Source organism: Lactuca sativa, chromosome 2 (assembly GCF_002870075.4).
Source record: "Lactuca sativa cultivar Salinas chromosome 2, Lsat_Salinas_v11, whole genome shotgun sequence".
NCBI lineage: Eukaryota > Viridiplantae > Streptophyta > Magnoliopsida > Asterales > Asteraceae > Lactuca > Lactuca sativa.
The window spans coordinates 129911363-129927294 of NC_056624.2; the positions used below are offsets into that span (position 1 = coordinate 129911363).

The 15932-nt window shown below is 32.8% G+C and overlaps 1 protein-coding gene across 1 annotated transcript; it reads right to left on the reverse strand.

Annotated features, from left to right (window-relative positions):
- Positions 1–12503: 12503 nt before the first annotated feature.
- Positions 12504–14483, reverse strand: LOC111898632 (uncharacterized). The gene has a single exon (XM_023894534.1). It carries the CDS (start codon positions 14481–14483, stop codon positions 12504–12506), a length of 1980 nt encoding a protein of 659 aa, XP_023750302.1.
- Positions 14484–15932: the final 1449 nt, after the last annotated feature.

Consider the following 15932-nt stretch of genomic DNA (forward strand, 5'->3'; position numbering starts at 1 on the left):
AATAATTCTAGTCATTTTTTAAATTTTTTGATATCATCGCATTTAAGCTAGTTTGCTAGTGTTAGTGCGATGGTTCGATGCGAACTATAAGATTTAGTTGAACCAATATGTTAGAGTATATTTGTGGTTTCTCAGTTCTAGTGAAATAATAGACAAAAACACAAACTTGTGTAGTTTGAGGGACAAAGTATATTTTGCATTGTGTATTGAAATATATCCTAGAAAATTTATGTAGTCATTGCAGCTTAGACTAATGCCTTTAACCAATAAGGGTTGATGTTAAGTTCCCTTACTTAAGCATATATGTTTTTCTCTTAGGTATTTAATTGAGAGAAAAAATAAGTGAATTTTGAAAAAAAAAAAAGAATAATAAATATGAAAAAAGTTGTGAACTTTCACAAAACAGGGACAAAATAGGTAATTTCATATAATTTACCAGCTTTAACTTGTAAGAGTTAATTAGCATCTTAACCCATTAAGTCATTATAAAAACGACCCCAAGTTGGAAATTAAGCACTTAAGAGTAACAACACTTTCTTGAGTAAAAAAGACAATTCCAACTTCAAACCACGACGCAAAGTACATTGCTTTAAAGGGGAAAACGAAAGTACAATCCTACATTAGAGAAAACACAATGTGGGTTTGGGTTTTCTCCACCATTAAGCCACATATCAAGAAAATTATGGTTGTTTTGAGAGCCTTAAGGAGTGTTCAACACTTGTCTTTTAATGCAGAAAATTGCCCACAAGAACTCATGGAATGAAATGAAAGAAGACATGATCATCAACACCAAAGAAAAAGCAATTCATCATCAAAATATCAACCAATTCAACCTAACTGAAGTATGAACATATAGTGATGAAGAATCAAAGACTTACCAATGGAAATTATCGATTCACAACCTCATTTGGAACACACCACCAAACATGTCGACCTCCCTTATCAAAACCTCGAACTCAACTTATCCCCTCTCCCCTCACATTTGATTCTTTTTTCTTTCTTACGCCTGATCGACCTAAACACAAGAGTAACAACAACATCGACAAAAGGACCAATTGAAGGCATAATCTTACGTATAGGCTTGGAAAGAAAAAAATGAACGAAACCCTTAAGCTCCTAAAACACGTTGACTTGCATTCTAGGGGAGTTTCAATTCGATTTTGCAAAATAACTCCCTATAGTTTCTTGATTTAAATCCTAACAACCATAACCCTAATAACTTGACATTTAATGTTTATTTTAATGACATTCTAGTCCCTCCTTTATATTTATACCCTAATCTTGCACAAACCATTTAATTAAATTATATTCTACACTCTTAGAATCAAAATATCTTTACAATACTTAATAATCTTGCCACGGAACACTGTTAAATGAAGGATTTCATACGTGGTAGGAAGTGGTTCACATGCGGGTGGTTACAACAAGTAGCAGCTAATGGTTTGGAGGTGTTTCTTACGTGGCACGAGGTGGTTCACATGTGGCAGTCGGTGGCCAAAGGTGGTTTACGCTGTTGAAATCAGAGATGGCAGGAGCCGATTGATGTTGGTGGTGGTGGTGGTTTTCGTTGTCAAACAATGCATGTGGCAGTTCACAACATGTCAGTGATGGTGGAACAGAAATCGCCGATGGGAAGTGAGGGTGGAGGGTGGTAGCCCTGGTGGTTGATATGGGTAACAATTGAACACCAATCGCTTTCAAATGCTTGAGTATCATGAAAAATCGAATGGGAAGAAAAAATGAAGGAGTATACGACGGAGACTAGGTGAATGTAGTTTAGCTTTAGAGGCGCTAGTATTAGCGGCTATGAATAGATGACATTGGAGGGAAATATTTGCGGTTCTTTATATTCGGAGTATTAGCAGCGTCGACGTCGCTACTATTCCATCGCCGCTATTGATTATGTACGAAAACAAACCCCACCCATTGGATCTACACATTGAATTATCAGCCACGATTGATATCACATAGATCATTGACATGCACATTAGCGATGACGCAGTTAGTGATGGATCGAGCTTTGACAACTATGCTAGACATGTCTGTTTTAATGTCGCTACTAAAGCTACCGTCACTAGTGAAGGTGGCATTGCTAGTGGTCAGATTTCTTGTTTTGTGAACCGTTCAAGTGTAAAATTAGCCGAAATGGTCTAACCGAAAGCAATGATTAAGAACAAAACATGCATATGGACCATATCTATGGTAGGGACGATTCATGTAATGTACTCTATTTGTTTTGCTATACATATCGCTAACAAGTATCTTTTATTTCTTTTAATTAAAAAAAAAAGCGTTAGGTTCATGACATAAGGTCCCGTGTACATATCATTCTTTCATATTAATTAATATCACGTATTTAATTCAATCCGCATCTTCACTTAGGAAAACGATCACTAGCAGCTACAAAAGTCGCCGGTAATAAGTCAAGTTGTCGCCCATAATAGTAATAGCGGCGACGCATCACCGGTAATAAGTCGCCGCTACTACTTCGTCGCTATTGATCAACTTGTAGCCGCTAGTAATAAATGTCGCCGCTAATGAGATCTGTTGCTGCTAAATTAAGTCGCCGGTAATAACTCTGTCGCTGGTAATAACAATTTTCATTTTTTAAATTTCTTTTAATTAACGATTTTGGTTGCCGGTAATAATGTCCTCGGCAATTACATAACAACATTCAATTAAATATCAAAAATAATAGTGTCGACGCTAATTACAAAACAAACATCTGATTATAATTAATTAAATATCAAAAGTCATAATATTCGATTAAATATAAAAAATAATAATGTCGCCTGGTATTAGTGTCGCCGATAATTACAAAAAACAATCAAAGTTTTACAATCTACTAAGTAGCAAAGCGTGACAACGTATGCAAATAAAACTCATCCCTACATACCATCATCTTCGTTCTCATCGTTTCCTCGATTATTTTGGGATTGAAAAAAACGAATAAAGTTCATCCCTACATGTCGGGTTGTTGAGAATTGCACGAAGATTTTCCAACTACATAATTAATAACAACATTTATAAACTTATAAGTTAAATTATCAAACATAAACAAAAACTATCAAAATACATTGTTATTTTTAAACTAAGACAAAAAAACCAAAGTACGTTGTTATTTTTTGCACTTGGGACAAAAACCTAATCACTAAACTTTTTAGCAAATAATCACCACAAAACGAAAATTTGCAAATCAACATGCCTTTTACGATGCTAAAGTAGATTGCTATTTTTAAACTAAGACAAAAAACCAAAGTACGTTGTTATTTTTTGCACTTGGGATAAAAACATAATTACCAAACTTTTTAGCAAATAATCACCACAAAACCAAAGTAGATTGTTTTACCTGTGATGGTTGTGATGGTTGTGGTGATGGTTGTGAAGGCTATGGAATCGGCGGGAGAGCAGAAGGTTTACGGCCAATGTCTCTAATATGGTCACGTCGCTTTCCTAATACTTTCTCAAAAGCATCTCTTTCTTGAGTGGGTGTTAACTCGTTTTCACCTTGACTTTGTTCTAACAGCTCTTCAACTAACCGATTCTGTAACTCCCAAAAGTGAGTAACAATTAAATATAAATAAACATTTAATTATATGATAAAATTATAACTAAATACTTACATATTGTTGTTCCGCCTCAGCAGTAACAAATACATCATTCTTATCGGTATGAGCTTTGCGAAACGTTTCCACTCTCTTCAGATTCTGTTTAACTTTAAAAATTAGATTATATTTTAAATAAATAATTAAATCTATCGTACGTTACCTTCTTATAGCAAGTACTGCTATATGGGCTCGACCCCCCACGATTCACATTTGTTTGCATTTCACAGATTTTTTTTCTTCCTTTCTAAAGCAATTCTGTGTTCGTCTGCTTGGAAATACTCAACTGCTTTCTTCCAGTTATCAACTTCCATACCCTTTGGAGGGTTGGCTAATGCTCCCGGGATATCTTCATACCCTCCGACTGACATAAAATATTCTTTTACGTCAGCTTTACATTCTCGATAACCTTTTAACAAGGTTGTTTGAAAACTCCCTGTCAACATATTAGCTTGTACATCCCGTTACATCTGATCCAAATCAAACTTTATCTACAAAAAAAAAAAGTTAACCAAGTAAAAAACAATTATAGTTAACCATATAAAATATATTTAAATAAATAATTACTACTAAATGTTGTAATACGATGCATTGTATTGCAGGGGAAACTTTTTTCTAAGTCCATTTATCAAAAGGGACCATGTGCCACATTGTTTTCCCAACTTCTCGGGTAAACATGTCTTTCGGCTTTCCTACGGGATCAAATGTGATATCCCTATCATATTTCATGCTAATCGGTTTGCCCTGGTTCCATAAGATCGCTTTTTCAAGCTTTATATTTTTCGCTTTGCCTCGAACTTTCTTTCGTGCACGTCACTCAACTACAAATGTAATTAAAAATTATTAGAAATGGTGTTTAATTTATAATAGTTGAACAAAAATAGTAAATAAAAATTCATAATAAGACTTAACGTTCTGCTCGTGATGACCAGCACCTCTACCACTTGGGAGAGGTGGGTCCTCAACTCCATCACCCCTGTGTTCACGACCCATAACAGCAGTCATGGTATACATAAACAAAAGTCATATTATCATCATTTCCTGGAAAAAAAAAAACATTTCTTACTATTGTATCTTTTTCTATTTTTTTATTTATAACACTTTTTTTTAATTATAGCATGTACTTTAAACAATTATATTATATTGTTGTATTGTTCTTTTTTACCACGAGATTCAAAAATATATATATATTTTTATTTATAACATTGTATAAATATGTTGCAAGATTATAAGTTAAGTTGAAGATTATAAGTTAATGATAGAACTTATTGGTTAACTTGGGGTTAGTTTTGGGAACAAACTAAAAACTATCTAGTATTCGTATATAAGTTTTTAAACAATTTTATACATTTTTTGCGTTTTTTTTCCAACTATAACAATGATTTATTTTTATATGTTTAGCAATTAGTTTTTAATGAATAAAATATTAAATAAAGAAAAATGAATAATTTGGTATATCAATAAAAAAAAAACATTTCTTACTATTGTATCTTTTTATATTATTTTTATTTATAACATTTTTTTTCAATTATAGCAATATACTGTAAACAATTATATTATGTTGTTGTGCTGTTCTCTTTTACCGTCGAGATTAATTTTTTTTTTATTTATAACATTGTATAAATATGTTGCAAGATTATAAGTAACTATAGACCTTATTGGTTAACTTGGGGTTAAGTTGGGAACAAACTAAAAACTTTATAGTATTCGTATATAAGTTTTTAAACAATTTTATAACATTTTTTGTGTTTTTTTTTTCTAATTATAACAATAATTTATTTTTATTTTTTTTTTCAATTATAGCATCGTACTTATACCAAAACCACATACTTTTTCACCTAATACATAAGAGCATGAAATTCACATACTTTCACATACATATACCACATATACACCAAATACAAATAAATTCACATACACACATAATAACATCCTACTTAAAACAAATACACATACTTTCACATAAATAAAACTATAACATCCTACTTGTACTAAATACATAAATTTTACATTGATGTACCACATATACAACAAACATACATACATTCAAATACACACATAATAACATCCTACTTATAACAAATACATATAATTTCACATATATAGATACATATAACAATTTTCACATAATTTTCACACCAAATTTACATAGATACACACACCAAATACATATAATATCACATATATAGATACATATGACAATTTTCACATAATTGATACAACTACACATAGCTTGCAATTAAACTCAAATTTTACAAGGTATTGAAGTAAATAGAACCTGTAGTGGTGGAAATCAACAAATATGTCGCCGGAAAAATTGTTCTTCACGCAAAATACCCTCACCAACCCAAATACAAAACTACCAAAAATAATGAAACTGAAAAATAATTTACAATCAATCATCAAATGGAGCTAGAAATCGAAGTTAAAAGTGAAAGACAATGAGATATAACAACTTAGAGTTATCTTTTTTCACGAGATGGAGGTAGAAATCATGAGTTAACCCGTTTACTTCACTACTACAAAAAAAGCTTATAGGACCTGGTTATTTCAATTAAATAACCCGGTTTTGAACCGGTTCCTAAAGCCTGCGAGAACTATGTGAAAAAACGAATAGAACCCGGTTGTAAAACCGGCTCCTATCCAACACAAAAGAAACCGGTTGTTCATAAAACTGGGACATATAGGAGGAACATAACGCCCAATCTTTGGTCAAATATGAAGATTAGGACACGGTCTAAGCATAGAAAACCGGGTTATATATGGCTAAAAGAGCCCGGTTCCAATCCTCAAACCAGGTCATATAAAGATTAAATATGGACCGGTTCCATTAATATAACCGGGTCTTTTTTCAGACTTGCAAAAACCGCCTACCCACAGTACCACTAGAAAGCATGGTTATAAGGATTAAATTGTTGACAAATTTATTCAAATAACCATATAAAAAACACAAATTGATACTTGCATCCAAAGCACACATTCAAAACAATACAAAAATTATGAATTGATGAACAAATTATATTAATATAAACATGCTAAATAACCAATCATTATAGTCATCGATAAAAACATGCTTAAGTGTTTCTAAAAACTCCATGATTTGGTCATTTCGAAGTACATCAAACTTACATAAATAAATTCAAAAATAAAATTGTTTTCCCATGCAAAGGTATTGTCCAATAATCAAATGTTGCAGCTATCCTCCAACCTCACTTAAAAGCAAAACACAACAGCTACCCTTCATCCTCACTAAAAAAACAAAACACAACAAATAATTAGTTTTTTTGTATATCATTTTAAAAGAGTTGAATTTAGCAAACAATCATTAAACTAAAAGTAGGATGTTATAAAGTTTAACAACTAACCTTATATGCACTTTTAGACAACCACATCATTCATAAAAAATTTTAGAAATTCTCTGGCCCATGTAGCAACAGTTGTAACCAATGCCTTTTCCTCAAATGCAATTTTGTCATTCCAAAAGGGTACCAAACTATATGAAAATAAAATTAAAACTACTAAATAATGAAACAATTTGTTTCTTGCTTTAAAAGAAAAGATTTTTTTAGAATTACTTACTCTACTCGGAAATCCATGTTGTTTGTTCAACACGAAATCAAAGATTCAATTCATTACATAATGTCCACTCAGCTCACGTTCCAATACACCAACTTGGTTGCACTAAAATTGTGATAAAAGGTAAACATAAATCACAAACGGAACTACATCTAATTAGTGGATACGTAATAAGATAAATTACCTCAGTGAGCTTCCATACAATTGGAATTGATGTGTTCTTTTCATACCTCTCAAAAGCCCTAAAAATAAACAAGCAGCAGAGTTGTATTCAAACTTATAGAAAGAATGTTATTTTCATGTCATATTAAAAAATTTCTTACTTTTCCAAAAGTTTGAGAAGGTAGTAGTTGTCAACCGGATTTTTCATAGGCTTCATCAGAGAATCCAAAATGTATACAATATGATTTGAAGGGCAAATCACCAAGAGGACCCAATGCATACTAGTAATGTTTTGAAATTTTAGTATAAAAACACACACAAAAATAACTATTAATATAGATAGCAACATATGATACTTTTGCAGGTATGGTGCGATAAGAAACAATTTTCCATGATGAAGTTGCATCGCATCAACAAGATAATTGACGACATCAATCCGAGTTTCCCGACAGGCTTTCCCAAGAATCTTATACGGGTTTAGGAAAGCACACTTTCCCATACGTTTCTGAAGCATTAATTGTAAAAGGCTACAAACAATATTACAAAAAATTTCCAATCAAGTCATATCTTATAAGCAGCCTAAAAAGAAAATATCATGGAAACAAATAATAGTAAAATTTGAATGCACTTACATCTGCCAAGTTGTTATGATGGACAAATCAGTTGTTTGTTTTTTCAACAAACGATAATAATCTCCATATGTAACTGAAAAATCAAACGCCCCAGCTTCTAGATGTCCAGCATTGGCTACCACATCAACCACTAGGTTGGTCTTCAAAAGGTCACGAAGTGATTCTATTGGCCTTGGTTTGTTGATCTTTTGGTTAGGCATGTTTTTTTCCATAACAGTCTTTGCGGTTGATGGTCGCGCACTTGTGGTCTGAATTTGTTTTTGTGATGACGCCTTGCTTTGTTGTTCCTATTAATAACTCATTTTAATTAGCGAGAATGTCGTATATGCCATTCATAAAGATCAAAATATTTTATTTGTCGGCCTAAATATAATATTTTGATGTTTAATAGGGAATTCTCTCATTTTCAGAAAATGTATATATGGTAGATAAAAAATTAAAGGATGATGAAGATGTACCTTACTAAGAACAATTGTGATCCGCGGCCATTGAATTACAGTGCCAACTGCATCTTCTAGGGTACCAACTTCATTTGTTATAACAGGAACATGAATACCTTTATATCTTTCATCTATGTTGTCTATCATAACCTTCAAGTGATTTTCGCGTAAAGGAAGTGAGTGAATTAACCCATCATTATAAGGAAACACCATCCCTCTGGCACATTTTTGGTTCATATCACCATAAGGTAACACCAAATCACAACAAGTAATAGTCTGCAATCATATAACATGTAGTGTATTTCATGTGTCAACATGTTAGAAAATTTGATATAAAATATAATTTGACATCAAAGATCAAAGTAAAATGATATCAAGAAATTCAAAAAACATAAGCCGAACACATTAAAACAGTAAAATATTCTAAATACAAAAGTTTGGAACTATTTTAGTATATTTTCTATCACACATGGACCATTAATGTACATTTGTATAACATAGTGACCAATTTTGCATTTCTATACACTTTTGGCTCATATCACCATAAGATAACACCAAATCACAATGAGTAATAGTCTGCGATCATATAGCATGTAGTGTATTTCATGTGTCAATATGTTAGAAAATTCGATGTAAAACATAATTTGACAGCAAAGTTCAAAGTAATATGATATCAAAAAATTCAAAAAACATAAACCTAACACATTAAAACAATATATATATATATATATATATATATATATATATATATATATATGTTAAAGTTTGCATTTCTATACAATAGAGGTACATTTTTTGTAATTTTTTCTGCAAAGTGCCTTCTTTTGTAAATTCAGGGATTCATAATTGTTTCTTACAGGGACCGTTTATGTAAAAAAAAACTTATAGGGACCATTTCTGTATAAAAAACCTACAGGGACCATTTCTGTAAAAAAACCTACAGGGACCATTTCTGTAAAAAAAACTTACAGGGACTATTTCTGTAGAAAAATTACAAGGACCATTTCTATAATTTTTGTAACATAAAGACCATTCTATAATTTTTACACAAGTTTTATTTATCTAGTTTTATTGTTTGATCAGTACAGTAGATACATAACACATACATAGGAATATTTTATAGCTTTTTTGAAACACTTGGACATTATAAAAGACTATGATCGGTCATCAACTCTAACTCAAGTATGTATCTATTTTCATACTTTGTTTCGCCCGAAACAAGAAACAAGTGAATTTTATTACTATTTTCTCAACGTACCACATAATTATAATAAATTTATGTAATCAACTATAATTAATGATGAAAATAAATAAACTGACTCATTGAGTTGTGGATTTTATTAATTGTTAAAGGTTGATGATATAATAAAGAATTATCTTTATCGTATCTAAAGCATCCAATGTCGACGTCGAGCCAGAACTATTGTTTTGAACACCGAAGCATACATTATTCGGGACTTGGTTCCTAGACTCTTGTTTCGCAAGCATTGCTCTTAACTCTGCCAATTGGGTTTTTGTTTCATCTAACTGCGCCTGCATCTTACTAACAACTTCTTTGTCCACGAATTTCCTCTTTTTTTTGTCAAGTCCTTGCATCCCCTTTCTTAAGCCAATATCATGCCCCACCGCCCTGGTGCGACCAGGGTGCTCCGGTCCTATTGCCTTAGTCAACAAATCCTCTACGGGACCCAGCAACAAATCACCTTCGGATATTTCTTTTTGGACATCTATCTGTTAATGCAAAAAACATTACAGTCATACAATTACTTGGACAAAAAAATTTTAAAAAATCTTAAAAAACAAAATTAAGAGCAATCTTACAAGCTTTTTTACTATGGGTTCCATGTTAGGTGGTATTATTTTTGACCCTAACTCATTTTTAGATCTTCTCCCCAACACATAATCTAATGAACGCTCGCTTTTTATCTCATACAACTGTGACGGCAGCTGACCCGATGCCTTCTCTTGTTCCCACTTAGCTTTGTTGCCCCAATAACCATGTGGGCCTACTCGGGCTGGATTCGTATTACACATTGAACTCATCCTTGCTTTCTCACTTATATCCAGTCGACAAAAACAACAACCACAATTATAAAACTGGAACATAACGATTAATATTATCAAGAGACATTATATCCTACTAACCTGGAATTCCGTTGATGATATTTATTCCTTTAACTTTTGCAATGCAGTCTTTTCCATATATGAGTAGCTTTCAAGTGGATTTCTCTCATTCTCATTGACCAAGAAATTCTTTTAAGCCTCTTTTTGTATGATCTCCACTTGTGGTTGCAAGTCATAAGCACATATGATTTGCAGTTTTCATCATGGATTTTCCAACGTTTCTGTTTTTTGTTTTAAAAAAAAAAATAACAAACAAACTATTAGTAACATATATTAATTAAATGAAAGCACATGTAATGTGTATTAGATTAAAAACCTTGATGGTCAACCATAAGTTCTCCTTTTCATTTGCTGGCACTTTCTTCCAAGTCGGATATTCGATAGAAATTAACTTTCTCGTAACAACCCCGCAGTAATTGGCAAACTTATTTTGATTATCGCCACAATGCTGACCAAGACTGTTAAATTCAACTTCTTGTGGCTCTGTTATCTCCCTTAGACGTGTGGTTGTTCTTTTTTTCCTCGGTTGTGGTTGTGGTTGTGGTTGTGGCACCGGTTGTTGTGGTTGATCATTCATCATCTTTATTGTAGATGATTTGCAAATAGCTCAACCACCTACCTGAACAGATTACAAAAACAATTCACATGATATCACAACGCTTACTTTGCCGTTTGATTGATATCTATATGTAGTCAGGCTAGTAACTGTATGGCTGTGTAACTAACCCATGAGTTACATTATAACAGATTCGTTTGATTGATATCTATTAAGCTCTTTCTAGAGCCAATTAGATGACAAGTTTTTTTTAATTACTTTAAAAATAGCATCAAATCAAATCAATATATACAACATAATCATCCATTTAATGTTGTATTCTTATAACACTATTGTATTCTTATAACACTATTCTAGTAAGTAAGACAAGAGAATAAAAGAATAGCATAAATTGGTACAGATGTTATATATAGTTACAATGTTTTGCTGGAGATGAGATACAATTCATAATGCTTACTTTGTCGTTTGATTGATATCTATATGTAGTCAGGCTAGTAACTGTATTGTTGTGTAAATAACCCATGAGCTACATTATAACAAATTCGTTTGATTGATATCTATTATGCTTTTTCTAGAGCCAATTAGATGACAAGTTTTTTTAATTACTTTAAAAACAGCATCAAATCAAATCAATATATACAACATAATCAGCCATTTAATGTTGTATTCCTATAACACTATTAGTTTTGAGTCTAAAAATGAAATATCTTATCCCATTATTGTAGGGGCAGAACATGAGACATGAGCATTAGAACTACAGGGGCCAAACAGTGAAACATAGTAACCCTATGATGCCTTGCCTATGCAGTAATCTCATAAAATAAAAGTTTAACCCCACTTGGAAGAATCTATGTACTTAATAACGTAAAGCAAAACCAAAAAGAGAAAAAGAAACCTAACCCTCTGACCACACTGATAACATTATCAAGTACTACCCAATAAACCGTGAGACTAAAGGGAAGTTTGGATGTGCTGCTAAGTGGTAGATGAATCAGATTTTAATTTTAAATTTCTAGGGCCAAAACAATCAAATTCCTTAGAGCTAATTTTGTTTCATTTGAATGAAAAATTATGTAAATAATTAAAATTCAAACGACACTAAAACATATTATATAATGACACGTCTCATCGTCAATCATATCTTTGTCTGAGACCTCACTCAAATCCTCTTCATTTTTTCCCCAGGTGTGGGTTATGATATCCATATTCCTTCATTGTGATCTGACCGTAAGTAAGTTGTGTCATCAACATCATCATTTGAAGATGGAATGCCGATAGAAAATGGGGGTAGTTCATCAAACTGGTTGTACTCTTCCTCGTCCACAACATCATCAACACCAAGTATATGTCGTTTGCTATGCATAACGATGTGCTTTCCCGGTTCCTTTGGGTCCTCAACATAGAATACCTAGGTAGCTTGTTTAGCTAGGATGAATGGTTCAGATACATATCGGTTTGTGGAAAGGTCAACAACTGTAAAACCATCATTTTCAACTTTAACACCTCGTTGGTTGTCAACCCATTTGCATTTTAACGTAGGTATAATGATGGAATCATATTTCAATTCCCATATTTCCTGAATGACGCCATAGTATGATTCTTTGGCGATCCTCACCCTTGTATCATGACTATCTCCATATACTTCAGTTGAGGCTATTAGTGTTACACCACTATTTTGAAGTGTACTTTTTCCATCTTGTTGATTAGTGTAAAATGTATAACCATTAATGTTGTATCCTTGGTACGTTTCCGCAAGATCATCAGCACCATTCCCTAGATGTACTACAGCTTGATCCACACTATCGATGCCATAACTTGCTCTCACTTTGTCTTTTAACCATTGTGAGAATGTTTTGTTATGTTCCTTAACAAACCATCTATTGCTCCTACCACGATTTGACAATTCCAGTGTTCTTTTGTGCTCATTTATAAATGGAGCAATGATTGTCATATGTTGTAGGACTGCAAAATGTGCAAGTTGTAAGTCTTCTAGATTTGGAATGATCTTTTTCAATCCAATTGTCCCACTGCCTACAAGTCTACCCTCGTGTCGAGATTTTGGAATGCCAATGCTATCAACACCTTGTAAATAGTCAGTACAATATTCAATTACCTCCTCTGTTGCGTATCCTTCAACAATACTACCCTCTGGTTGATGTCTATTCCTTACATACCCTTTTAAGACGCCCATATATCTCTCAAATGGATACATGTATCGTAAGTATACTGGCCCACAATACTTTATCTCTCTAACAATATGAGATGTTAGATGAACGATGACATCAAAAAATGAAGGTGGTAAATACATCTCGAGTTGGCATAATGTCAAGATAATATCACTTTCCCATGAATCTAATACCTCGGGATCAATAACTTTAGAATGAATCATGTTGAAAAACAAGCATAGCTTTGTGATTGTGTGTCGAATGCGGTCTAGTAGTATTCCACGAATTGCAATGGGAATCATATGTGCCATTAAAACATGACAATCATGGGACTTCATACCAAATAGTTTTAGTTCTTTCATTGACACTAACTTCTTAATGTTAGTAGAATAGCCTGATGGAACCTTTACACCATGTAAGCACTTACAAAATTTTGTTTTCTCATCCTTTGACATGGTATAACAAGCTACTGGCAGATACGTACGCTTTCCAGGATTCCTAATAGGAGCAAACTCGGGGCGAATTCCCATTTCAACCATGTCTTCTCGAACATTAATTTCGTCTTTTGACTTTCCCTTGATGTTCAATAATAAGGCTATCAAGCTTTCACAAACACTTTTTTCAATATGCATAACGTCAAGACAATGGTGAACCTGCAAGTGCTTCCAGTATGGTAACTCCCAAAATATAGATCTTTTCTTCCAAATAACTTTGGGAGGAGTTGTACCTGTACCTGTACGTTTACGTTTACGTTTACGTTTTCCTTTACCATTACCTTTGAATTTTTCGAATGTAACGTTTAGATTTTCAACACGAGAAAATACAGTCTCTCCTCGTAATGGTTTCCTTGCCGTCCTCTCCTCAGTTTTACCATTGAACACCTTTTTTTTCTTGCGATATGGGTGATTTTTTGGAAGATATCTTCGATGATCCATATATACATTTTTCTTGCAATTTGACAACCATAACAACTGTGTGTCATCTTCACAAATTGGGCATGCATTTGCTCCTTTTGTGCTGTATCCAGACAAATTCCCATATGCTGGAAAATCATTTATGGTGCAATAAATCATGGCCCGAAGCTGGAAATTTTCCCCACTATATGCATCATACACTTCGACACCCGGACTCCACAATTTTTTCATGTCCTCAATTAATGGAGCTAAATAAACATCGATATCATTTCCCGGCTGTTTTGGACCTTGAATTAGTAATGACATCATGATGTATCTTCTTTTCATGCATAACCAAGGTGGGAGATTGTATATACAAAGAAGAACCGACCATGTACTATGACGACTACTTAGGCTTCCAAATGGATTAATTCCATCAGAACTAAGTCCGAACCGAATATTTCTAATCTCTCGACCAAATTCTTTAAAACTGGAATTAATATTTCTCCATTGAGGGGAATCAGCCACATGTCTTATTGTTTCGTCTATTTTACGATCGGCATGCTATCGTATTAATTTTGCATCTTTGGCGTTTGCAAACAACCGCTTTAATCTAGGCACAATAGGCAAATACCATAATACTTTAGCAGGTGGACCTTTCTTTTTCACATCAGTGGTTTGTTCTATATGATTATTCTGCTTATACCGTGATGTACCGCATGTGATACACTTATCTAGATCTGCATACTAGTTTCTATATAACATACAGTCTTTTGGACATGCATGTATTCTTTCGATTTCCATTCCCATTGGACACATTAGTTTTTTTTGCTTGATATGTTGAAATAGGTAACTCGTTATCTTGAGGAAGCATATCATTCAAAAGCTTTAGAAGATTTGTGAAACTTGTATCACTCCAACCATTGTTTGCTTTTAGGTTAAATAGTTTCAAAACAGCAGATAGTTTGGTATACTTCATACACCCGGTATACAATGGTTTTTCTGAGTCGTCAAATAATTGTTGAAAATGTTCATAATCCTTTTCAGCGACATTGTCCTCCCAATCATGTAACATTCCAGATAAGTCATCGTACTTGTCATTGTTTGAATCATTGTTATCATCATTAAACTCTGAAACAACCTCATTACGATTAACCAATGTCTCCCCGTGTCGAGACCAACACATATAATCTCTCATAAACCCACGAATTATTAAATGTTCCTGTACTTTGGCAGAATCAATGTACATACGACAGTTCTGACAATCTACACAAGGACACCATACGTAGCTTTCTCCTTTATTCACCCGATTTTCCTTTGCAACATTAAAAAAACCACCCAAACATGCCAAATATTCATCACATGAACGTTGAATTCTATACATCCAGTAACTATGATCCATCTATTATTACATAAACCATATATTAATAACATGCATGTGGGACTAAGAATAAATCTAAAGGCATTTGTAATTTACCTAATACAAATTTAATCTTACGAAAATATGACTGAGTGTTTGAAAGTAATAAAAATACCTTATCTTCACTCGTTAGACAAGATGAGTAATGTATTATTTGATGATTCAATAAGCTTCAACAAATATTCCTGCAATATTCAAACAAACAGTAAATCAAGTCATATAACGAATTATGTAATAAAATAAGTTATTATTATTATTATTATTATTAATCCATTGTTATTTTGATTGGGTTTTAATACTAAAACAATTCATATTATTTGTTATATGAGTAGCTAAAATTCGTTTATGTAATTGATAAA